The 27,869-nt window shown below is 44.4% G+C and overlaps 1 protein-coding gene across 3 annotated transcripts in view; it reads right to left on the bottom strand.

Moving 5' to 3' along the window:
- Positions 1 to 1,433: 1,433 nt before the first annotated feature.
- The window catches only part of mgll (monoglyceride lipase), a 41,394-nt gene continuing 14,958 nt past the window's right edge, over positions 1,434 to 27,869 (bottom strand). For 2 of the 3 annotated variants that reach the window (XM_012960510.3, NM_001112919.1), the window contains 5 exon segments: positions 11,856 to 11,992; positions 10,004 to 10,114; positions 8,417 to 8,506; positions 6,539 to 6,754; positions 1,434 to 4,756 (listed from right to left, as the gene is read on the bottom strand). In XM_012960510.3, the coding sequence (XP_012815964.1) occupies positions 4,613 to 4,756; positions 6,539 to 6,754; positions 8,417 to 8,506; positions 10,004 to 10,114; positions 11,856 to 11,992 (698 nt within the window). In that variant the 3' untranslated portion in view covers positions 1,434 to 4,612. 3 annotated transcript variants of the gene reach the window in all.

Raw genomic sequence — 27,869 nt, forward strand, 5'->3', positions numbered from 1 at the left:
CCAGCACAAAAATAAATTCATACATTTTGGATTTAAGATAGTTTTTCTTGTAATTCCAGGTGCTTCGGTTCTCCTGCAAAAAATTTTTTAGGATCTTTTAGCATCAAAGGAAATCTAAGGTCACCCACAATTTTGTGTCCATTGTGGGTCACCCACTACCACCTCCCCCCTACAGCCCCCCATAGCTACACCACTGTACAATATTCTCCCTTCATAGTTTTGTATCATTGGCAAACAAGGCAACGCCCCCTCTAATTTCTTCTTGGCTGTGTGCGCAAAAAATTTATTTTCTGTGCAATTTTTCACATTAAATTCTTTGTGTGCACCACAATTTTGAGGGAACGTGAAACAAGGATACACAAATTGACCTAATACAGAACCATGGGCCAGGGCAGGCAGTAGTCAACAGTAGTAGCTGGTAGAAGGGCAGTTCAGGAAGGCGGTAGTCAGTAGCAGTAGATGATAGAAGGGCCAGGTTAGGGCAGGTGGTAGTCAGTAGCAGTAGTTGGTAGAAGGGCCAGGTCAGGGTAGGCGAAAGTCAATAGCAGTAGTTGGTAGAAGGGCCAAGTCAGGGCAGGTGGTAGTCAGTAGCAGTAACTGATGGAAGGGAAGGTCAGGAAAGGCGGCAGTCAGTAGCAGGTAGAAGGGCCAGGTCAGGGCAGGCGCCAGGCCACAGTTTTGTAACAGTACCTAATAGAAGGGCCAGAACAGGGTAGAGGGAAATCAATATAGTAGTTGGTAGAAGGGCCGCCAGGTCAGAGAAGGTGGTAGTCAATAACAGTAGCTGGTAGTAAGGTCAAGTCAGGGAAGGCGGAAAGTCAGTAAGTCAACAGGATTAGCTGGTAGATGGGCCAAGTTAGGGAAGGTGGTAGGCAGTACTGGTAGAAGGGCCAGGTTAAGGCAGGCCATAGTCAATAGCAATAGCAGTACCTGGTGGAAGGGCCAAGTCAGGGCAGGTGGAAGTTAATATCATTAATAAGTAGATAGGCCAGAAGGTCAGTGCAGTTGGCAGACAAATCCCAGTGATCAGTAAGCAAGTCACAAGGGACAGACAGACACGGCAGACACAAGTGCAAGCTAATGCCACCGCATTGTCACCTGACTAGAGAGCTTGCAGAAAGTGTATAGTGTTTTCCTCACCTGTAAAGTAATTCTATCCCTTTAGTACACAGTGTGACCTCACTAAGGAGAGAGTGTATCAAATAGCCTTGCAGATCCAGCTGACATTTTAATGATTAACTGGGAAAAGCGTTACTATTGGCGTAAGAGCTATTGAGTTTCAGCAGGAGAATGCAAAGCCTCCATTCATTTATTGGAGCAAAGCTGCACCCTGAAAACATTCCCTGGGAACACAACAGCACCTAGAGCTTGGGTCAATGGCCCATATACAGGCTCTAACAACAGCGACACCACATAACGATTACAACAAACAATTCTAACAGTCAGAATTTATTCATAAGGAGACACAATGTCCTTTGTGCATTACATTGTAATAGTAAATTGTGCATTTCTGTTACAAAGTGCTAGACCTTCAGGCAGCTTCTTATCCGATGGTACACTAAAAGCCACAACTGATTATGGGGCATTTTACTTGCTGGACTTGCTGGAACTGAAAGAAAAAAATAATCTCTTTAGGGTTACCGGTAGCCATAAGAGCATGGTTCCCATTCAAATGAATAGGAAGCAGCAGCCAGCAGGAAAGGTTGTCCCTGAAAGGAGTATGATTTCCCATAGATCAACAGACTCATAAACATTGCAATATTTACTTGCTGCTAAACCAGTACAAGTACTGCTGAGGCATGCTGGGAGCCATAGCTGGGCAATAGTTGGAGTTTCATGGACAGACAATTCTTTTCTGCATGTTTGGCTATTCCTATATGAAAATATTGTAATATATTATTCCCTTAGTTTTACCCAGAAGCTCCAAAACCTCCAGTCTACTGCAGTCGCAACTGAGGGTTTAAGGGCTAAGCAATTTGGACAGCTAGATGCTAAACTGTATCTTTAAAAACTTGGCTGGTTATTGCACTGGTTATTATCAGGATCTATGTTAGAGGCGTTGTTAGTAAGGATTATGGGAGTTACTGAATTCACTACTCCAGGCCACAGCCCAGAAAATAAGGTGTAGTTAGTACTGATCAGCCTCCTACCAATTGGAATCTCAAAATGACAGTCCAACTGCTATCCCACACAAAGTGCTGCAGCTGGAGTAGTGATTGTGGCTTGCACATTGGCACCAAAATCTTACTGTGCGTGTAACATACTATGCCCAACCTGCTGAGATAGGCAGTAGTCATATTAATAGCCCCAGACACATAACAGTAACACCAAAATATCATTTACTTCCTTATGTAAGAGAAAACAGTTAGTTTAGTACAAAAGCTACCTCCATACTGCGTTGCCATTGCTCTCCGACATGAACAAAAACATTACTATCCATTTCGTAAAAGGGATACTATCATCATTTAAACCCCACTGTATGCTTATTAACTTATTATAGTGCTGTAAACCAGTCTTTGCTGTCTCACAATGTGCCCAACAATGTCCCCAACCTTTTTTTTTTTGTGAGCCACACTTAAGGTGCCCATACACGTAAAGATCCGCTCGCCTGGCGAGGTCGCCAAGCGAGCGGATCTTCTCCCGATATCCTCCACCTATGGGTGGGTGATATCGGGTGAATTTAGGCTAATTCGGTCAATAATAGAATTATAACGACTGTAATGGGCGCAGTTGGTTTGGGGACCGCATCAACGAGCCGATGTAGTCCCCAATCCAACTGAATTTTTTAACCTGCCCAACCGATATCTGGCCTAAAATCGGCCAGATATCGATCGGGCAGGCCCGTCATTGGTGCCCCTACACGGGCCGATAAGCTGCTGAATCGCTCTAATCGGCAGCTACAATTGGCCCGTGTATGGCCACCTTTAGATGTAAAAACCATTGATGAGCCACACAATAATACAAAAAGGGTTTGTTAAATAAGGGCTGTGATTGGCTATTTGGTAGCCCCATGGGGACTGCTGGCCTGCAGGAGGCAATGGTTGGAGTAAAACTGTGTCTCTGTGCTTCCAAAACTTGTCTCCAAGGCAGAAATATAAATATGGGGGGGCGGTGAGGAACATGTTGCTCCCGAGCCACTGGTTGGGGATCACTGTTCTAGATGGTCTGGCCACCAATTTAGACTGAACTCATTGACCATACAGATTAGATAAGGGGTGTGGACATCTGGGAAAAGTGTACTTATGGACTGTTTTGTCTGCAGCCTGGTTGCCTCCCACCCATAATGTCATGAACTGAAAAAAAGGAGTCTGGATATTTTACTAGGTGGACCTGAATGCAGCAGTAATCCAGGAAATCATGTCACCTAAGATAAGAGAGGTCAGCCACCACTGAATCAACTGACCTTCTGCTGCAGGTCCACCATAGTAGCATGATATGCAGGACAGAGGCAACTGTGGGCTCTGGGCTGCCCAGAAAGGGGCATGGTTTTATGCCAAAGTGCTAGAGTTTGGGCGGGTTAAGGTAGGGTTTCAGTGGATTGGGACAGGGCTTGGCAACTCAGGGGCATGGCTAGGTGGGCATGAGAAAACTGCATTTCATACAGCAACCCTACAGATACTTTCACCACCATAGGCTGCAGGTGACTTTATCAACTGAACATCTGTTTTATAATTATATTGGGTCAAGGAGAGTAATTCCATTACATTGTGGTTTTGATTGGGTCACCTCTAAATCCAGCAAGCGTGTTGTCCACACTTATGTACATGGAGATTTCTGTTAGAGTTTCACAGCCAAAGAGCACAATGAACAAGCGCCAGCCCTTTACTAAAGAAAATTATATTTGTTTCCATTACCGGGCAAGACCTCTGATGAACACACACTTAAGGTTACTAAAAAGGCCACAAGATTGAACATTTCTGAAGGTTTTAAGAAATATGCTTTAAAAAACTACAATTCCTCTGCCTGGTGCCATTCAGGCTGTTGATATATTAACATATTAAATATTATATATATATATTGTGTCTGTAATAAAAGTTATTAAAACCAAAGGAGAAGGGGTATTTACAAGGGATTCTATAGATGAGCTTTACAAGAATTATATTAACAAACCCCCCTTTCACCATTCCAAGATGAGTTGCCCCAAGTTTAATAGTTCCCTAGGCATGTGGCATATTGCTTATCTCTCCCTGGGGGGAGAATTTCATTTTCACTGGGAACGCGCACAAAGTTCTAGGCTTCGAACAAATGCAGAGAAGTAGGTACTGATGAGGATTTACAAGAATTCTTCATTCCTTGTGAAAGCTGGAAACCTTATGTCATATTATTGCTACAAACTGTAATGCCCAAATCCACTAGATTCGAATATTTCCAGAGATGAGGTCTCCTAGGCAGTCACTGTTCTTCAGTTTCTGCGATGGTTGGGATGCCCACTCGAGGCGTTGATGCGGTTTGTGCTTTCTCAACATGGAAGTAAATGAAAGTGTCCTAAAAAAGGAATGTAAACTATTTCCGGAGTGGCTTTATTGACGTCTGAACACGAGCTTGGAGTAGGCTTGTCTGAGGAGGAGAAGTTGTTTTGGGTGGAGGATCTTCTGTGAGAAGTCTGATTATCCTATGTGCTGGAGGCTTGCTGCACCATGTTGCTGGATCCTGTGCCCCCCAATCTTTGCTGAAGCCAGCCCTCAATCTCTTGGAATACATTAGAGGTAACCTCTGGCAGCTCTTTGTGCAAAGCATGGAAAGCTCCTTCATATACCTGCAAATGGAAATATATCAATCAAATGCTCAATGTGTATTTTATACCATAATGAGGGGTACAGTGCTAGTTTACTAATGCAAACTGCGTAACTAAGGGCACAAATCACTGCAAAACTGAACCAGATATAGCCCCATTTACTTTTACTTACTAATGTTAATGCACCCGCTTAGGAGAATTTGGCACAAGGCACAGTTTGGCACAAGTTTGCCCCATACTTTACACGTGTGTCGAGCAGGGAGTATTTCCAAGGTTGCCTTTGTATGTTGTACCAACTCGTGCCACTGAATAGTCTGCTATTGAAGCCATATGCTCTTTCATGCCCACCAGTGGTGTGACTATAGAGAAAGCAGACCCTGTGGCACCAGGAGGACCTGGGTCAACTCCCACGGGGTAACCCATGATTTTATGGGGGGGGGAGTCAAGGGGCCCAAATTAAATTTTTCCTAGGGGGCCAGGCCTGCTGCAGCTATCTCCAAATTTATTGGAAAATCTGCTGCAAGTTTCTTTGCATAACCACAGTTATGATGATATGTTGGGTAAAAGATGTGATTTGTGCTTTGCTTATAGAACCAAATATTAGCTTGTGCAGGCTATGAGACAGCTTAGGGGGTAGTTCATTCAGTATTTTATTACAGGCCTGTTCAGTAGGTCTAAAAGACCATCAGGGCCAAGGTGCTTTGGAAAGATAGCACAATTATCTGAGCGATATGGGGCCAACTAAGAAGGTTGTGGTCAGCATGACCGAGGGATAATGGCAGCTTAGTTAAGGCTTAAACTGCAACTAACACCTTCAGAGAAGCTTTGGGAAAAAAAAACAGATGAAACATAATTGTACAGATGCCTCTTAATATCTTCATTAGGTAATTCCAAAGGAAAGTAAATCCCACGATGCAGAGTACGATCAGCCAACAATAACATTTGTGAAGTCATGCATACACACACAGACCCTTAATATCAACACAGATGTTGAGCAGAGCTCTGTATTTACTTATTGGCAGCACTGCATTCCAATAGCTCTAGGCCATATCCTTGCCCCTTTAACTGTATCCCATATGAAATGTTCATGGAAAGCTCCAAGGTCAGGTTTTAATAAAAATGATCTTATTTTTGACTGTTTGTCACTAAAATACAGATATTCTTTCTGCAACAACTTTCAAGAACTTTTCAAAAACTGGGCAAAAATATAAAATGAGAACATTCTACCCCACTCTTAGCAGCTGAGCTCAGCCCAGGGCTGGGTTCTTGTAAAATGATTGTCCAGATGATGAAAGAGAGGTTTCAGAGATTACACAGAGCACTATGGAGGTGAAGTTCAAGTGCAGAGAAGAATCTGCAAGCAAAGTAAAGGTGGCCATACACTTTAAGATCTTCTCCCGATATCCCCACCTACGGGTGGGCGATATTGGGTGAATTTAGGCTAATTCGGACGTTTGGCCAAACAATCGAATTAGAACGCTGGTAATATGAGCAGTCGGTTTGGGGACCACGTCAATGAGCTGATGCGGTGAATTTTTCAACTGCCCAATTGATATCTGTCCAATTTCAGGCCAGATATCGGTTGGGCAGGCCCATCGTTCGTGCCCCTACATGGCCCGATAAGCTGCCGAATCGGTTATACCTTCATAGGAATTAGCCAAAATCCTAAACATGAACATTATATATTATCACTTAACATATCCATTAGACCAGTAGAAATGGAAAATAAAGAAGGCTTTTTAAGAAGGTCAGAAGGTACTAGAAGAAGGTCAGAAGGTAATATATATATCATATCCTCTTTACCTTTAGTGTCTTCTCCTCGCTTTGTATCGTGTCCATCATCACATGGGAGCCACGAATATCACACAACTTGTCCAAGGTTCCATGAAACAGCAGGAGTGGAACCTTAAAGTGCGGGAGAGCTTTCTCCACCCGAGACGTAGCATTTAGCAACTGCACACCAAAGGAAACCTTCATTCCTCCGTGGTAAACCAGTGGGTCTGAGGTATAGGCCTCAACCTACAGACAAATAGGAGCTTTAATGAATTAAACAAGTAAAACAGCTACACTGTATCGGTGCATTTCCACAAACCTCTGCAGGTAGCAATTTGTTACTAGTTGTTGTTATTGGAGCAGTGACATAATAGAAATGTACTGGTCCTACATCAAGATCTGCATATATGTGAATGCCCCACTAGGCCCTCTAGACTCACAGGCTCCATAGATGGTGAAGAGTCTGCCCTAGTAACGTTATCTATACTCTCTTAACACGGGTCTCTTGAATGTTTCAAGCCTCCTTGTAAATATTTCAGATCACAAGGTTTTCAGTTACTAATTAATTCAGCCAATGACATCACAGCACATTGACAATTCACCGCCAAAGTTCAACTTTAAAGTGTTCTGCCCAAACGAAAACCTGATGGCTTTCTATAAACAAAACCTGCCCATCCACCCATTCAGCTAAGTTAACCTTCAACTGTTATAGAGGTGAGGCCGTGCTGTGTGTGTTAATGTGTCCCATGAAATGTACTTGTGCAAAGTAGAAGAATCTGAGAGTAATGACATTTTCTTGCCCTCCATTCCCTTGATCATTAGCTATTTTATCGCCAGAGAAAAACTGCAATTCCCCAGGCAGTGAAACTTTAATGATAGCAAATAGACCAGGCATAGCAACGTCACAGCCATGATACTCTGTGTTCCCTTAATTGCCAGTTTTACGGTTCCTCTTGAACTAAAAGCCTTTTACGACACAGGAAGGAACATTTATAATATAAAATACCACTAGATAAGCTCCTTAGCAACCAGGTCACTGCTACTTAATTTCATGTGACAAGCAATGGATAAAGGAACCTTGGGAAACATATTAAAAAAGAGGCCATGAGAAGGACCCACTTGTTCCACTCAGCCGGCCTCCTAAATAACATTGCAGCCCCCCAGCCTGCATACTAAGCTTCTTTGCCTGTTCTTAGGATGAATGGAGAGAACATGGAATATGAATGAAGGTTTAGAGAGAGGGCCGTGTATTTACAGATAAGCTTACGCCTCAGTTATCTCTTTTGTATCATCAGCATTGAGAAGCCACTGTGGTCTGTGTATATAGCTGTGCTCACTCATTTTGTCTGCTATTGTGATGAATTGCCTCTGGGGGCAAATCATTAGGCCAACATGACACCACCCTACAATAACAGGAGATGGCTGTGGCCCTGGGGTTCCTGATGGCCTTGATTGTAACACAAGCAGCTGCCATGTAAATGCATTCTACTGAGGATTGCCACTGGGCAAAAAAGCAGGAATCCTGGGAAAGTTACAAAGTTTTGCTGCAGAAAATGACATTTTCTTGAACTACAGTATATCATAACCTTAATGTCACCAACCAATGTCATAACCTTAATGTCAGCCAGGGTATCATTGGTCAAATCCAAACTACAGGCCTGCTTTACGCTTATGGGGCTCTGAGGGCTTTCTGAGCAGCACATATGGACTCAGGGTTCCACACATCCACTGCCTTTATAGCGAGGGGACCCTCTCAGACAGACTTTCTGAGCTCTATTCACCTACAGTATATTCTCTGATGCCTCTGAAGAAACTGGATAGTACAGAAAATCATTTGTCCTAGAACGATGACAGCCCAAACCACTAATCTTTCCTACTGTACAAGTATGTGATGTATAATTTTCTCACCTCTTTCTTATTGCGAGATACGAAATTTGGATCAATGCTGCCCAGGGAAAGGTTTGGAAGGACGTAGTTCAGCATTTTAGCTGCAAAAACCTGTCAAACAAAAATCAAAATCCTAAATTCATTCAATTAATTCCACTGAAATCGATGTTTTTGACCTTTAAAATTCTGTTAAAAAACATTTTAATCCCTTTAATACTTGGAGGGCATTGAAGCATGGACACTCGATGCTGTTGTTACTGTGAATGTAGCACAAGTACGGCTGACAAAGGTTCAGCATTAGTCTCTGTCCCTAATTATTGGCCGGCATGTCGGTGTGAGTTCTGTTAATTCTCTTTTGTGAAGTTTTTAATAAAACCACATAAAAACCCTAAGGATATAGTACAGTTACACTGATAAATTCATTCACGTGTTACTGTGCGCACATTTTAACACATTGGACACAACTGTGCCCAGCTCAAATCCATGCAGTTATGCTGAAATTATGGGGAAGATGCTGCATTATGGGTAAAAAAAAACTATGGTGAATTGCATCCCAAATTGCACTTTGCTTGCATTTGCAAATGACCCTGCTTTAAGTAATGTTATTACTAGGGCTTCTCAAGCCATAGAAAATGTAACTTGTACCCAGAAGGGTGGTCTAATGATGCTGTAGGTGTGGGGCCAATGTTGGGCTGCTGTGTTAGCCACCATCTAAAGCTCTACTGCAAGACTGCAATCTACCTGTTGGGCACCTATGCTGCAGCCAGAGGATTAGAATCAAAGTGCTATACCAACATGTAGCTAGTCATAGTAAAGGTTTAGTGATCCAGTAATCCCCAACCAATGGCTCGTGGGCAACATGTTGCTCCCCTTGGATGTTGCTCTTAGTGGCCCCAATGCAGGTGCTCATTTTTTAATTTCTGACTTGGGGGCAAGTTTTGGAGTCATGAAGACCTGGTTTCCTGCCAAACAGGGCCCTCGTGTAGTCTTCCAGCCCACATTAGGCTACAAAAATACCAATCCCCAATTACCTTATTGGACACCCCCCTAGGAACTTTTTATTTTTAGATGTTGTTCACAGCTAAAAAGGTTTGGGGACACCTGCTCTAGGCTGACCTAAAGCCAATCTAAATTTTCAAATATTCAAAGGCCTAGACCAGGGGTGGCCAAGACGTTGATCGCTGTCCAATAGTTGATCCCCCATTTATTCATAGTGGGCGGCGACAAAGCTGGGAAATGCGGAAGTGTGGCAGGAATGCGTGTGTACACTGCATCTTGAGGGAGGAGTCAACGGGAGATCACCGATGGACAAAGTCTGGCCACCCCTGGCCTAGACCAAACACAGTCAGATACTTAAAGGGCTGTTTAAAGATATATAAAGGGCTGGATTAATCTGTAGCCAATAAGAGCAACAGACTGGAAAGAGGCATCTGCTGCTAATTTCAAGCCTAATCTGAATGTATATAGATGCAAAACACAGACAAAAGTTTAATTACTGGGACAAAGTAGAAGGAAAATGCAGGCTTAATTCAACTGCATAGACACAGAACAGTTATTTATCTGTCTGGCATGGCCATTGGTTCAGAGACTATATAGACTAAAAGTCACCTTGAATGACGTTGCAGATTGTGGGTTAGGCAACACCAAAGGAGATATTAGGATTAATCCAGAAAAGTCATCCGGTCTCTCATCAGCAGTCAGGATGGCAATGGCTCCTCCCTGAGGAAAGAAGAACAGCAGGATTTCCGGTTATCTATAAAACATCAGTGCAGAGAGAAAACACTTCCTGCTTCCTGTAGACATTACATTGTGTGTGACCCAGGCATTTAGGGTGAAGACACACGGAGCTACTAGTAGCAGCTACTTGTCACGGCTACTAAAATAGACAATGCTGATCATTTACTGATAATTGTCTCTGTGTGTGTTTTAGCAGGGGCAATTCTCAGTATTGTCTATGGCAGGGGATTTTCTGGCATTTAGTAGCTGTGACAAGTAGCTGCCACTAAGTTGCTCTGTGTGTCTTCACCCTTAGTGCTAACTATGCTACTATAATTGCAAGCTGTCACGTGTTTGATAAGATTACTGGGTACAGGCTTATTCCTTACTGGCACTTAAAGAGATTACCTTACAGAAAAGGCCACCAAATTTTTCCAGCCCAACATTTGGTTAGGGCACCTCTGCTTACAGAGTTGAATACAATTTGGTAGTAGTCACCCTTCTATAGTTCTAGGAATATTCCAGTAAATAACTGGTCTGCAGGGAGGACCCCCATACGCTGCTCTGAGCCCAGCCCCATCATTTTGGAAACACTGTTCTAGAGGGGTTACTAAATGCCTGAAAGCCAGCCTGTAGGGGTAGAACAATGAACAGGAAGAAGCAGAAGAAAAAAAAGTCCTGAGCAAGATTATGAGGCAGTAAGATAATTGTAGGTGATCAGCAGAAACATCCGGAGCACAGAAATGAAAATGAATTGAATTCTGTCAAGCAGGGATTTGTACTAGATGGAGACTAAATATGAAGCTCTAAGAGACAAGCCTGCATTGTCAGAATTATGGGGTTTATTTAGCAAATGTCCATCATTTAGGATGGCCTAGATACCCAAATACAATATTGGCCATACTGCTTGACATTCTGAGTCGGTATATTACATTGGGCATTGGTGTATCCAACTGGCTCTGTTTGATTGCGATGACAATCCTATCATTCTGTCTCAGATGGACCTGCCAAAATTGAAAATATCATCTGCTGAGGCACCATGTCGGTGGGTTTAGGTGCAGTAGCAAATGAGCTACTTTTCAGAGTTGAAGGAGTTTTGTGTTTAAAAAAGTGGAGCAAAATGCTTTAGCAGCTGACCCAACCTGTTAGGTAGTTAAAGGAGAAGGAAAGGTAAAAACTAAGTAAGCTTTATCAGAAAGGTCTATGTAAATACAGCCATAAGCACTCACAGAAACGCTGCACTGAGTTATCTTTCAAAAGATTTGTTGACATGCAGCTCTCTCCTCTCTCCCCTCTCCTGCTCCCCCCTCCCTCAAGAATTCTAAGAACTCCCTCGCCCCCTTAGGAATGTGGATCTGAGCCAATCAGCAGGAAGCTTCCTCATAGTCTTACAAACTGAGCATGTACACAGGTCTTGGTCTTGGTGCAGGAGCGAGGCATTATGGGAATTTTCTTTACACAGCTCATCGTTTTTTCCCTATGAGGCTTCTGATCGTCTAAATGGGAGAAATATGGGGAGACTTAAGGGCACTATTGAGAGAACTGAAGATTAACTCTTTATTAGCCTTTCCTTCTCCTTTAAACCTTACAGATGGCCAAACACCAGAGGCTGCCATTGGCAGAGCTGTTTAAATGCACAAAACTCATATATGACCTAATTTGCTGGCCTCTCCCCATGTTTATAAAGATTGATTTTGATTTTATCCAATGTCACATTCACAATAACGTTAGACCATACTCTTACCATAGAATGGCCACACATAAAAAGCGGCAGGCCCGGGTATTGTTTCTTCATGAGGTCCAAGTGTTGTATAACGTCTCTTACAAAGATATGGAAATCAGGGACGGTCATTCGCTCCCCCTCACTCTGCCCATGGCCGACTGTGTAAGCAAGAAGGGAAAGTCCTTAGCTGGATAGGCACACACTTCATTAAAGCAAGCAGAGTTCCGCAATGAGATCTGGTGGTGACCAGAAGTTCATTTATGTTTAATTTAAAAATCACACAACCTTAAATTACCTTTACAAATGTATTAGTCTTAAAGGGGAACTCCACCCAAACACAACTTAAGCATTTTGAAAAGTAAACAATTTCAAGCAACTTTGAAATCCATGTTTTCATATATTAAAAGGGAACTAATGTAACAATACGGTTTGGAACAGTTCCCTAAGCCCCGCCCCCTGTTCCCCTGCTGATCTGGCTGACTACTTTGGGACTTAAATAAATGTAACAGTAGCGCCTGTCCCCAGCCTTCAGCCTGCATCCTCCCAATCCCACAATTCCCTGTACATGTGATGTCAATAAGGAAAGGAACATCCCAGTGCAATGCATTGTGGGTTATGTACTTCCTGCATGCTGTCTGTAAGCTGTGGAGAAGTTGTTACAATTTGTAACATCAATGTTTTAGTCCCTCCTCCCCTGCCAGGATTTCAAATGATACAGAAAGAGAAGAACACTTTTGCAGCTGGATTTCAGCATATAAAAATGGTATTTATTCATTCTTTTTGAAGGAACAGATTACATTGATAGGGATATTGTGGGTTTCTGTGTTGTGTGGGGCTCTTTAACAAATTTTACTTCGGAAGCATTCAAATGCAAGGAATCTGCCATAATTTTGCTGTCTGCGGCATAGAGCGAATAGATTTTAAGGTGAATTACACATTTCCCTGATTATACATTCATTTGGCTTCAAGGAGAAATGAGCACGAGGTAGTTATTTTTTTTAAATACAGAACTTCGTGTCAATGAAAGTTTAATCAGTAAAGCATTAATAAGCACACTCTGAGTAGGCCACAGCCTAATGCAAATAGTGAATAGTGACTGGCCATAGGAGCTGTTAACCAAATCAACTGACACCATAAAAATGTCAGAAAAAAGAAAATATTGGTTAAAAGTTCCAGAAAAATATGTATAAAACCACCTAGCAAAATGCATTGGAATCAGAGGAACTGCAAAAATGGCATAAAATGCACGAAACGTAAAGTCCAGGAACACTAGATAAGGGTTTGACATATTTCAATTACTAGTAGCATTCTAGCATGTATTACAGCATGTTATTGCTTGCTTTTCCATATAATAGCAACCTGTAATACAGCATTCTGGCAATGAAATGATATAATAAGCAATCAGCATAATGCTGAGCTACAGAACAATCATTTCTTATGGTTTTTTTTACAGATTTGTGCTAAATGGCTATGTTAGATGATAACTAAGTTCCAGATAAAAACCTTATCAGCCCTGCCATATGGCTGGTGTAAAGGTATTGCAGCCCTTATAAACTGCCAATAGTAAATCTTCTATGAGGTCCTGGCCTTTTCTCTGTTCTGCAGCCACCATCTTTATGCCTGTGTTGCATCCTACTCTCATAGGGGGCATAAATATCCTTAGTCGGGGCAGGGAGTGCGGCTGCACCAGGGCCATAAGGAAAGATAAGGCCCTTGCCTCAGCCGGCAGCCCCAGCCCCAGGAAGTCCTAAGTGAAGCAGTAGGCTGCCAGGGGACATGTTGCAGGAAGGCTGATGCCACAGGGGCAGAGAATCCGTTCCTACACTGGAATCAGCCTTCTTCTTTGCCTGCACCAGAACCATCGTGTCGGCCCAGGTGCAGGCACACACATCGGATATCGGCTCTAAAACGCAAATTCTTGTGTTTCTTCACCAATATCTACGGCGTGTGCAAGCCACAGTGGAAAAACACAGGCCAAGAATCAGCCCCTGTGGCATTAGCCTATGGAAGACAATGGGGCTGTACAAGTCAGGGCACACAAGACACTAGTTATATTACAGTTTCTAACTTTACTATACTTTCTATCCTACAGTCAGTCCCTTCCCAGAGGCTGTTATCCCCCCACTGCTACTATAGGCACCATCTCTCCCTACCATACCTGCTATTCCACAGCCCCAGTCCCTTCCCAGAGGCTATTATCCCCCCACTGCTACTATAGGCACCATCTCTCCCTACTATACCTGCTATCCCACAGCCCCAGTCCCTTCCCAGAGGCTGTTATCCCCCCACTGCTACTATAGGCACCATCTCTCCCTACTATACCTGCTATCCCACAGCCCCAGTCCCTTCCCAGAGGCTATTATCCCACTGCTACTATAGGCACCATCTCTCCCTACTATACCTGCTATCCCACAGCCCCAGTCCCTTCCCAGAGGCTATTATCCCCCCACTGCTACTATAGGCACCATCTCTCCCTACTATACCTGCTATTCCACAGCTACAGTCCCTTCCCAGAGGCTATTATCCCACTGCTACTATAGGCACCATCTCTCCCTACTATACCTGCTATCCCACAGCCACAGTCCCTTCCCAGAGGCTATTATCCCCCCACTGCTACTATAGACACCATCTCTCCCTACTATACCTGCTATCCCACAGCCCCAGTCCCTTCCCAGAGGCTATTATCCCCCCACTTCTACTATAGGCACCATCTCTCCCTACTATACCTGCTATCCCACAGCCACAGTCCCTTCCCAGAGGCTATTACCCCCCCACTGCTACTATAGGCACCATCTCTCCCTACTATACCTGCTATCCCACAGCCACAGTCCCTTCCCAGAGGCTATTATCCCCCCACTGCTACTATAGGCGCCATCTCTCCCTACTATACCTGTTATCCCATAGCCACAGTCCCTTCCCAGAGGCTATTATCCCCCACTGCTACTATAGGCAGTAGGCACCATCTCTCCCTACTATACCTGCTATCCCACAGCCCCAGTCCCTTCCCAGAGGCTATTATCCCCCACTGCTACTATAGGCAGTAGGCACCATCTCTCCCTACTATACCTGCTATCCCACAGCCACAGTCCCTTCCCAGAGGCTATTATCCCCCCACTGCTACTATAGGCACCATCTCTCCCTACTATACCTGCTATACCACAGCCACAGTCCCTTCCCAGAGGCTATTATCCCCCCACTGCTACTATAGGCACCATCTCTCCCTACTATACCTGCTATCCCACAGCCACAGTCCCTTCCCAGAGGCTATTATACTCCCACTGCTACTATAGGCACCATCTCTCCCTACTATACCTTCTATCCCACAGCCACAGTCCCTTCCCAGAGGCTATTATCCCCCCACTGCTACTATAGGCACCATCTCTCCCTACTATACCTGCTATCCCACAGCCACAGTCCCTTCCCAGAGGCTATTATCCCCCCACTGCTACTATAGGCACCATCTCTCCCTACTATACCTGCTATCCCACAGCCCCAATCCCTTCCCAGAGGCTATTATCCCCCCACTGCTACTATAGGCACCATCTCTCCCTACTATACCTGCTATCCCACAGCCACAGTCCCTTCCCAGAGGCTGTTATCCCCCCACTGCTACTATAGGCACCATCTCTCCCTACTATACCTGCTATCCCACAGCCCCAGTCCCTTCCCAGAGGCTATTATCCCACTGCTACTATAGGCACCATCTCTCCCTACTATACCTGCTATCCCACAGCCCCAGTCCCTTCCCAGAGGCTATTATCCCCCCACTGCTACTATAGGCACCATCTCTCCCTACTATACCTGCTATTCCACAGCTACAGTCCCTTCCCAGAGGCTATTATCCCACTGCTACTATAGGCACCATCTCTCCCTACTATACCTGCTATCCCACAGCCACAGTCCCTTCCCAGAGGCTATTATCCCCCCACTGCTACTATAGACACCATCTCTCCCTACTATACCTGCTATCCCACAGCCCCAGTCCCTTCCCAGAGGCTATTATCCCCCCACTGCTACTATAGGCACCATCTCTCCCTACTATACCTGCTATCCCACAGCCACAGTCCCTTCCCAGAGGCTATTACCCCCCCACTGCTACTATAGGCACCATCTCTCCCTACTATACCTGCTATACCACAGCCACAGTCCCTTCCCAGAGGCTATTATCCCCCCACTGCTACTATAGGCGCCATCTCTCCCTACTATACCTGTTATCCCATAGCCACAGTCCCTTCCCAGAGGCTATTATCCCCCACTGCTACTATAGGCAGTAGGCACCATCTCTCCCTACTATACCTGCTATCCCACAGCCCCAGTCCCTTCCCAGAGGCTATTATCCCCCACTGCTACTATAGGCAGTAGGCACCATCTCTCCCTACTATACCTGCTATCCCACAGCCACAGTCCCTTCCCAGAGGCTATTACCCCCCCACTGCTACTATAGGCACCATCTCTCCCTACTATACCTGCTATACCACAGCCACAGTCCCTTCCCAGAGGCTATTACCCCCCCACTGCTACTATAGGCACCATCTCTCCCTACTATACCTGCTATACCACAGCCACAGTCCCTTCCCAGAGGCTATTATCCCCCCACTGCTACTATAGGCACCATCTCTCCCTACTATACCTGCTATCCCACAGCCACAGTCCCTTCCCAGAGGCTATTATACTCCCACTGCTACTATAGGCACCATCTCTCCCTACTATACCTTCTATCCCACAGCCACAGTCCCTTCCCAGAGGCTATTATCCCCCCACTGCTACTATAGGCACCATCTCTCCCTACTATACCTGCTATCCCACAGCCACAGTCCCTTCCCAGAGGCTATTATCCCCCCACTGCTACTATAGGCACCATCTCTCCCTACTATACCTGCTATCCCACAGCCCCAGTCCCTTCCCAGAGGCTATTATCCCACTGCTACTATAGGCACCATCTCTCCCTACTATACCTGCTATCCCACAGCCACAGTCCCTTCCCAGAGGCTATTATCCCACTGCTACTATAGGCACCATCTCTCCCTACTATACCTGCTATCCCACAGCCACAGTCCCTTCCCAGAGGCTATTATCCCACTGCTACTATAGGCACCATCTCTCCCTACTATACCTGCTATCCCACAGCCACAGTCCCTTCCTAGAGGCTATTATCCCCCCACTGCTACTATAGGCACCATCTCTCCCTACTATACCTGCTATCCCACAGCCACAGTCCCTTCCTAGAGGCTATTATCCCCCCACTGCTACTATAGGCACCGTCTCTCCCTATTATACCTGCTATCCCACAGCCACAGTCCCTTCCCAGAGGCTATTATCCCCCCACTGCTACTATAGGCACCATCTCTCCCTACTATACCTGCTATCCCACAGCCCCAGTCCCTTCCCAGAGGCTATTATCCCCCCACTGCTACTATAGGCACCATCTCTCCCTACTATACCTGCTATCCCACAGCCCCAATCCCTTCCCAGAGGCTATTATCCCCCCACTGCTACTATAGGCACCATCTCTCCCTACTATACCTGCTATCCCACAGCCCCAGTCCCTTCCCAGAGGCTATTATCCCACTGCTACTATAGGCACCATCTCTCCCTACTATACCTGCTATCCCACAGCCCCAATCCCTTCCCAGAGGCTATTATCCCACTGCTACTATAGGCACCATCTCTCCCTACTATCCCAACAACACAGCCAACATAACAAATGAGTGAATTTATGGTGAGTTATTGATCTTTTCTACACAATCCTTTCCTAAAACTGCTACATTGTGGCCCCACTATGTGAGGATACTGCTTGGATTCTCCTATAAACAGTTGCCTCTTAGCTATAGTTCTGCCCTTTGCTTTAACGTTAAGCAGTTCAGAGTATGTATAACAAAGATATTGTACAGCTCAATCTGCCTCTAGCATCCTCTTTAGTCACATTTATAAGAAACAAAAAAAACAATTTGCATGTGCTAATAAGATGGGTAATTATGTTGGCTGCTCCTCGGCTCAGCTGCTGAATGTGATGTTGTGTATGTACCATGCTCCTTAGAATGCTTTGATTTGATTGTGTCAGTCCCCAAGCCATCACTTCATGGGAAGCTTTTTCAGAGAGCCTTACAAAAGCCCAGCCTGCTCGATGGATCCATCTATTATAAAACATCTAACATCTTTTTCAATATGGACAGTATAACTGTGTGCTGCTTCTGTAATCAGTTGATTTTCCAAGAAGATCCTGTCAAAAACGTGGTCTAATTGCCAGATCCACCAGTCAAATACCTGGGTTAATTGCCAGAGCTATGGGATGCAGATAGGGCCAACTCGGCTGGAACTTGCACTAAGGGAGCAGCAGTAGCAGGTAGCAGACTCCTAAGAACCAATATGGCTGATTTTTAACCACACACAGTATGACCCCTTGCACACACACCTAGCTTCTCTCTGCCAGTGCTGGTATAAATGTGACTCCTGAAATATTCTATTGATTTGACAGATCTGAGGTAAGAATTACATAGGTGGCAACTGTTCTATCAGTATGGTACCTGCAGCACTGTTAAACTACAACAGAAGTAGGGTGTTGAGGCATTATTATTATATTATTGTGTAACCAATAACCAATAAACAAGGTAAAGAAGGCCCTATCCACAATCTAAAAATTCTAGGAGCTGCACCTCAACAATAGCTGAAGGGTCAGAACTTGAACAGATTTACTGTATCACTGTTTTGTTCAGGTAGCCCAAAAGCAGAATTGAGACATATATTGAAAAATTTCTATACATATAAAATGCCAGCGCTCATGTGTCTTCATATCACCTCTAAAGACACCTCTAAAGAACTAGCACTGCAATCAGTATTGTACTGTGATACTCTTTATAGGATAATTGTATGTTCTGAACAAAAACAACCAACAGATCATTTCTACCACAATAAGCGTCCTGTCAACAAACTACATATCTACATATCAGTAAATATTGCCCTTTTATATCCTTTCATATTAGCTACCATATTGTGATGTTCTGTGTGTCAGTAACAAATTCAGGTTCTAACTATAACTGGAAGAATTGTGGGAGTTAAAGACCACCTCTGTCTATCCATAGGCTGATAAATATAGGGACGCACCGAATCCAGACTTTTTTTGATGGATTTGGTTTTGGCCGAATCCACGGTCCCGGCTGAACCAAATCGGATTTCTAATTGGCATAAGCTAATTACATTCCGGAAGGGTTAAATTGCGTGCGGCGAATTTTAACCCTTCCCGATCCTAATTATGATTCGGTTTGGGATTCGGCAGAATCTTTCTGGGTGGGATTAGGAGTTCAACCGAACCCAAAAAAGTGGGTTCGGTGCATCCCTGGATAAATACCAGCATGTACATGTGTCCTTACATTGGGTGAGAGCACAGTGCATATAGGATCAACAGAGAGGGAATTTAATATTTAAAATGACGATGTTACAATATGGCATTATCCTATTTTTTATGCTTTTTTATATAAAGTAGTGTTTTATAGATAGATAGATAGATAGATAGATAGATGATAGATAGATAGATAGATAGATAGATAGATAGATAGATAGATAGATGATAGATAGATAGATAGATAGATAGATGATAGATAGATAGATAGATAGATAGATAGATAGATAGATAGATGATAGATAGATAGACAGATAGATAGATAGATGATAGATAGATAGATAGATAGATGATAGATAGATAGATAGATGATAGATAGATAGATAGATAGATTTATTTTTGTTTATACATGCAATGTTCATGGGTAGTGCAGGTGCATTACAGAGCCCACCTGGCAGCAGGGGATAATGTATTGCCTATTGCATGCTATAATGAACATGTATGGCAATGAGGGCAACCATAAGCAACTCAAAGCCCCCAGCCAACAGAAAGTCCAGCCTCGCCCCCTAAAGAGCAGACAGGAGGGAGTTGCATGGAGAAAGCCTTTGTGTTTCTGAAGCAAAACTAACAGTACAATTTTGCAACAGGAATCCAGCTCTGTCTTGACTGAATTCAGCCAATACCAGTAAAGCAGGGGTGTCAAACTTGAGAACCTTCAGCTGTTGCAAACGCCATTTCTCAGAACCTAATGCTAAGAGCAGTCGTCAACATCATGGCTCAGGAAGAACAGAAAATGCCAGAACCAAAGCATTTAATTGTCCTTCTCCTTTCAAATTATGCGCAAGAGAACAGTCCTGAGAAAAAAATAAAGTCACAAAGGCAGATGAAAGGGAAGAACAAGATAATCATCAGTCCTTGAAAGGAACACTTTAATATCCGTGATTTAATGAAATCTTGCGTTACTGTGCTAAACTGCACTTCCAATAAGATTCTCATTATCCTGAACTAATACACAGTGTCCAGTTTAAATTAAACTCTCATTGAAGCCCGCCACGCTGCCAGCCTGCCCAGCACTGAATGGGTTGTGGCATTAATTGTGCAGATACTATACACGGCTGCCCCCCCCCCCCCCCTTTGATGGATTATTTTTAAAAAAACAGACCCATCTGCTGCAGAAGTCAGAATATTTTGCATTAATTACATGGCAGCTGTTTATGGTAACAGACCTGAATTTTTCATTAAAGTATTATAAACTATCAAAGTCCCATGCTTTGCTGCGCCTGACTACAGACGCCTACTGATACCAGCCAGCCCCACCCCCACCTTGTTGGCCTAAAGTTACACTAATAAAGTATTGGAGCAAATTCTGTGGTATTTTATTGGGTTTAAACATAATTCAGTTGTTTTATTTTTTCACAGCAAGTAAATATAAAAAGCTAGGATCAGTTTCTTGCAGCACCATAGAGATGCACGGGTCTGACGGACACATGAATGTGGCTCCATGTTCAAATGCCATCTAGAGGCCATAATAAGAAGTGATACTCTGAGAGGCCTTATGAACTTGGCAACTAATTACAGCAACAGACTGACATAAAATAAAAGTCCATGAATTGTTGGTCACTTATGCCATCAACAAAATTGTTTTCTGAGTGCCAGGGCCAGTAGGAGGTGGGGCTTACTCTTGTGCGCCACCTGTAGGCAGTGTTCCTGTCTGGCAGGGGATTGGTGTTCTTAGATAACAGGGTAAAAGTAAGTTCTTAGTCTCTCCTGTGTGTCAGAGCTGTGAAATGCATGGACAAAACAAGAGACACCACCTATAACACACTGGCAGATGGAGATGCAAGCAGGAGTGCCTAGTAATAGTAGTATAGAGAAGGAACATGATGCATAGGTGGAGTAAAAAAGGGTGTTGGGTATGTTAATAAAGGGAGCCGTAATTTTAGGGTGGGGGACTAGTGATGGGAAGAAGGGGGAAAGATGTAATGGGAATATACTGTAAGAGAAAGTGGATGAAAAAAGAGATGGAACTAGAGAAGTTGGCATGGAATGAGCAAATGGGAAAAGGTATTATGATGGAAAGAGCGGTTAGAAATACTTGCTATGGGAGAGTATAGGAGAGAATATTTGAATAGGGGGATAATGGTAGAAAGGGTAACTCAAGGTTAACCTAGAATACTAGGTTCAGATGACCTGGCCATAGTAGGGAAGGGGAGGTTAATGGTGGAAAGGAGAACTGGGAATAATATGGGATGGGGAGATGGAATACCAGAATAAGGGGATAATGGTGTAAAAGGAAACTGAGAACAGTATGGGGCTTGGAACAATATGAGCAAAGAGAATTATTCTGTAAAGTGGTATTGGGAAGACTAAAGAAAAGGGTGCACTGATATATAGGTGAGATGGGAACACTAGGGAAAAAAATAAAGAATATAGGCCACTGTTGGAAAGTGATGTTAAGAAGACATAGCAAAGTTATGAAGGGACTATAGTGAATATGGGGAGCTGGGAACATTGGGGAAAATTGTATGATGCTCCAGAGTGGAGGAGCAATATTCTGAGAAAACGGCAATGATAAACAAAGGTGATAGTATTCCTGTGATACACAGCCTACGGGCCTTTGTGCTTAAATAGCAAGGGGACCCTATTAGTTTAGCTCGGCCGCTCTATAGCAGCCTGCTTATTTTACAGTAAATTGTGATTGTGCCAGCCAGCAGAGAGCCAGCAAAACACTGGTCCGGGCATGGCTACAGCAAATAATTCCTCCCCTGCGTGCAGGCAGCCTGGCATGTCTAACCATTATTCTGGGATCCCCTGTAGCCCTGCCAAGCTGTGTGTGTGTGGGTTTAGCAAACATGGGGTGATATTGCCAGCAGAAGGATTTCCTTTGGCCGATGAGAGGTTTGTATATCCTTATGTAGTCCCTGGCAAGGGCACAATCAATCTCTATTTGTGGTTGCAGCCAAATTACTGGTCTAGATAAGTCCATTTCTTTTTTATTTACTCCAATAACTGTAATATATTACTCATCTTTTAGGCTTTGGCAGAGGTAAAAGCAATTGGAAGCCGTGCAAAGAATGCCTATATTAGCTGGCCAATGGTATGGGCAAGTGAATAATACTTTCTATACAGGTAAAGGAGAGGGGTTTTTCTGTAATTTGGATCTCCATATCTTAAGTCTGCCAAAAAATTATTTAATGTTAATTAAACCCAATAGGCTTGTTTTGCCTCCAATAAGAATTAATTATATCTTAGTTGGGATCAAGTACAGGTACTGTTTTATTATTACAGAGAAAAGGGAATCATTTAACCATTAAATAAACCCAATAGGGCTGTTCTGCCCCCAATAAGGGGTAATTATATCTTAGTTGGGATCAAGTACAGGTAAATTTAGAATTTTTTGGTTATAATCGAGTCTATAGGAGATGGCCTTCCTGTTATTTGGAGCATTCTGAATAACATGTTTCCGGATAGCGAATCCAATGCCTGTTACTGTACAGAGTTGGCAGAGATGCCCTGAACATTGAATTGTGCGTGGGAAAGACCATTCCAAAAATCCTACATGTAAGTGTTTTAATGAAAGTATTTATTTTTTTATCCACTCCTTTTCCAATTTGTCTTTCCCTCCTGTTGCTAGGGTTAGCTAACGTAGCCACCAGACAGAAGTGTCAATTCCAAACATGAGATCTGCAAGTTATGAATGGGGACTGCAAAAATTAAACTGGGTGATCTAAATTAACTTGTTAAATGTATAAAAAAGGGTGGCACTGTCAGGGGAGACTCAGTGTTCTGCGCCACTTCAGGCACAAGCCAATATTTACTTATGGCACTCGAGAGCCTGAGTCTAGGGCAGCAGCTTTGGGGGGCGGCCCTCTGGTGCATATATATAATCTATACAATTTAAAAAATTAACAAAATAAAACCCTCCCCAGCTGCCTCATCATACCTACACAACTCCAGCAGGAGAGGTGGGGTGAGGGCTCAGAGGGTGATGTAAGGGGGAAAGTGGCATCACTTTAAGTCCGGTGCCTACGATGAGGCCTAAATACAGCCCTGCTAAGGCAGTTGTCTTAATTTTGTCTTAATTGTTGCCTCGTGGTGGGAGCGGCCCTGGGTACTATGTTATCGGTGTAGCTCAGTAATATTTTGTATATAGTATCCATCCCAGTGTCACTGCCTATCAGATATATATTTTTTCATCTATCTCCAATAGTTATTGAATTATTTTATTGAGCTCATACAGAACTTGGTATCAGTAAATAATGTTTTATTGTAGTCAATTTAGATTAAGTAGACTCACTATCTCCCAGCACGCCCTGATATCCAAGCTGAGCTGGGCAATGTGGGCGCTCTACTTAAAGAGCCACAGGCTGGACATTTATGGAATAAATCGGCGGCACTGTGAGATTAACAAACAGCTTCCATCTCCAGGGGCTGCGGCAGGCAGGTCACACATCACCTTGCTGTGCTCCCCAGCGGCAAGCCATCCAGCGAGAGGCTCATTAATATGCTGTTCACACGCACCAATGTACAAATATAGCAGCAGTCTGGAGAAATGTAGATGGGAGCAGATACCTAACATACTGGTGCCAGCGTACAGGGCCAGGATGGACCTCACCGGAGTGTAAGGAAAACAATAGCATTAATCCTGCAGGCAGGGAGGATACTGGTCTCATTTCTGGTTAGACTGGTTGGCTCCGGCCACACTGAGATCCGAACCTCCTTACATCACAGGCTGGCAGGGTTGTGTTACCAAAATCTAGCCTGACACAGCCAAACTAATCCTCCCGAAATCCTGATAATCAGCGTAAGCTAAGTCTTCGCTTTCCCCAACACAATCAATAAATCTTTTATGGCCTGGGGCGCAGCAAGCAAAGTCAAAGGGCAAATAAAAAGCACATTTCGAATTTATAAGGATTGAATGTGAAATGAAATAAACATGGATACGGGAAATGATGTTGGCTACAAGTATTTTAAGACTAAATGAAATATCCTTGGGATTATACATCCCTATTTTTAACACCATTTAATGAAATGTAAAGCCATGCCCTGAAGCACAGAATAGAGTGCTCATATGGCAGTTATATCCATTTAGTACAGGGGTCCCCAACCTTTTTTACCTGTGCAACATTAACACTTATTGCCTCAATTCTAAATAGTTGGAAAAGCCCAGTCAGGAAAAGAGTTAAGAATCAAGGGGCCCTGCCAACTAATAGCATGGGGCCCTGTTAGTTGTAATGGCTCCCTGTATAGACCCCAGTTTACCCATGTGAATACTCTTGTAACCAGTAACATTTGCTTCCTATTCTCAGCAGCAGGAGCGGGACTAATGTCACTTTTGGGTGCCACGTTTACTGTACTTGATTCTGATTGGCACTCACTGCAGACAGTAGAAAACATGGCTACATTCCCTCTTTGGTGCCATTTGGGATTGGCTTCTGCTACAATTGTAGCCCCTGACCATGATCATTTTGAGGGGATGCGAACCTCAGCTCTGGTGTGGCTAGGGAGAACTTGGGCATATATCTCCTAAATGTTAAACAGATAAGTTGATTGTATTAGAATCCTACATTTACTGGGATGACTTTACATACTCTTTAAAAGTGTCAGCCATGATAACATATTAATTTAGGTTGAAAAAAAGAAAAACATATGTCAAGTTCAAAGTATTGGTCTAAATGAAACCTGCCCAACTCCATCTGGTGAAGGAGGCAACAATCTTATTGCCTCTAAGGGGAATAAATTCCTTCCAGGGTCCATTATAGCAATCAGATTTATGTTTATGCAACTTCATTAAATGATAAACCCTACCCATATATTCATCAAGCTGATCAGCCATTATTTAAATGTGAAAGACGATGTGAATTTCGTTATAATAAGATTCTTTTCCTTCAGTTCCACGGCACAGTAGCAGCATTTGGACAATGAGACCACGGTGAGTGGTGAAGATTTTAGTGATGTAACAGGATTTCTACCCCTACATTGGTAATGTTTGGGCACCTCTGCCTTGGAGGCTTAATTAAATTCATATATTTATATCAGGAAGAGGGACACATAAGGTCATGCAGAAATGCACTCTAATTAACTTACTAAATCATAAACCCACTTCTGCTTTACAAAGAGAAACATAAGCAGAGACAGAGTGTCTCAGCCAGAATGATATGGTGGGTGTGGGACTCACTCATCCAGAAAATCCTCCAAACAGAACAGAAAGGTCACTTACTCGGGTCAGAAAGAAGTACATAGGCAATAAAGAGAAATCAGGATCTTTCATTTAATTTGGTTCCACAGCTACTATGTACATTTAATACAGACAAACAAAGCTATCTACAGGGGAAATGGGCCAAAGGCATAACAGACTTTGTAGGACCCTACATAAGCACCATCCGATGTATAGCCCTTCCGTTTTCAAGCTACAAACTGTGCTCATAGGAATTGTTGCTAAGGCTATTATCCCCCCACTGCTACTATAGGCACCATCTCTCCCTACTATACCTGCTATCCCACAGCGACAGTCCCTTCCCAGAGGCTATTATCCCCCCACTGCTACTATAGGCACCATCCCTCCCTACTATACCTGCTATCCCACAGCCCCAGTCCCTTCCCAGAGGCTATTATCCCACTGCTACTATAGGCACCATCTCTCCCTACTATACCTGCTATCCCACAGCCCCAGTCCCTTCCCAGAGGCTATTATCCCCCCACTGCTACTATAGGCACCATCTCTCCCTACTATACCTGCTATCCCACAGCCCCAGTCCCTTCCCAGAGGCTATTATCCCCCCACTGCTACTATAGGCACCATCTCTCCCTACTATACCTGCTATCCCACAGCCCCAGTCCCTTCCCAGAGGCTATTATCCCCCCACTGCTACTATAGGCACCATCTCTCCCTACTATACCTGCTATCCCACAGCCACAGTCCCTTCCCGGAGGCTATTATCCCCCCACTGCTACTATAGGCACCATCTCTCCCTACTATACCTGCTATCCCACAGCCACAGTCCCTTCCCAGAGGCTATTATCCCCCCACTGCTACTATAGGCACCATCTCTCCCTAATTTATACCTGCTATCCGACAGCCCCAGTCCCTTCCCAGAGGCTATTATCCCCCCACTGCTACTATAGGCACCATCTCTCCCTACTATACCTGCTATCCCACAGCCACAGTCCCTTCCCAGAGGCTATTATCCCCCCACTGCTACTATAGGCACCATCTCTCCCTACTATACCTGCTATCCCACAGTCCCAGCCCCTTCCCAGAGGCTATTATCCCCCCACTGCTACTATAGGCACCATCTCTCCCTACTATACCTGCTATCCCACAGCCACAGTCCCTTCCCAGAGGCTATTATCCCCCCACTGCTACTATAGGCACCATCTCTCCCTAATTTATACCTGCTATCCGACAGCCCCAGTCCCTTCCCAGAGGCTATTATCCCCCACTGCTACTATAGGCACCATCTCTCCCTACTATACCTGCTATCCCACAGCCACAGTCCCTTCCCAGAGGCTATTATCCCCCCACTGCTACTATAGGCACCATCTCTCCCTACTATACCTGCTATCCCACAGCCACAGTCCCTTCCCAGAGGCTATTATCCCACTGCTACTATAGGCACCATCTCTCCCTACTATACCTGCTATCCCACAGCCCCAGTCCCTTCCCAGAGGCTATTATCCCCCCACTGCTACTATAGGCACCATCTCTCCCTACTATACCTGCTATCCCACAGCCCCAGTCCCTTCCCAGAGGCTATTATCCCCCCACTGCTACTATAGGCACCATCTCTCCCTACTATACCTGCTATCCCACAGCCCCAGTCCCTTCCCAGAGGCTATTATCCCCCCCACTGCTACTATAGGCACCATCTCTCCCTACTATACCTGCTATCCCACAGCCCCAATCCCTTCCCAGAGGCTATTATCCCCCACTGCTACTATAGGCACCATCTCTCCCTACTATACCTGCTATCCCACAGCCCCAGTCCCTTCCCAGAGGCTATTATCCCCCACTGCTACTATAGGCACCATCTCTCCCTACTATACCTGCTATCCCACAGCCCCAGTCCCTTCCCAGAGGCTATTATCCCCCCCACTGCTACTATAGGCACCATCTCTCCCTACTATACCTGCTATCCCACAGCCCCAGTCCCTTCCCAGAGGCTATTATCCCCCACTGCTACTATAGGCACCATCTCTCCCTACTATACCTGCTATCCCACAGCCCCAGTCCCTTCCCAGAGGCTATTATCCCCCCACTGCTACTATAGGCACCATCTCTCCCTACTATACCTGCTATCCCACAGCCCCAATCCCTTCCCAGAGGCTATTATCCCCCACTGCTACTATAGGCACCATCTCTCCCTACTATACCTGCTATCCCACAGCCCCAGTCCCTTCCCAGAGGCTATTATCCCCCACTGCTACTATAGGCACCATCTCTCCCTACTATACCTGCTATCCCACAGCCCCAGTCCCTTCCCAGAGGCTATTATCCCCCCACTGCTACTATAGGCACCATCTCTCCCTACTATACCTGCTATCCCACAGCCACAGTCCCTTCCCATAAGCCCTAAAGACAATTTTATGGCCTTTAAGCCTCTTGCACTAATTCCCAATCCTTTGTTAAAAAGGGCTTTTTATCTCTTTAGTAATTTCCATGAATTGATTTGTATCCCCTCTTGCAAACCACTCTACTT

Source organism: Xenopus tropicalis, chromosome 4 (genome assembly GCF_000004195.4).
Source record: "Xenopus tropicalis strain Nigerian chromosome 4, UCB_Xtro_10.0, whole genome shotgun sequence".
In the NCBI taxonomy this organism is placed as follows: domain Eukaryota; kingdom Metazoa; phylum Chordata; class Amphibia; order Anura; family Pipidae; genus Xenopus; species Xenopus tropicalis.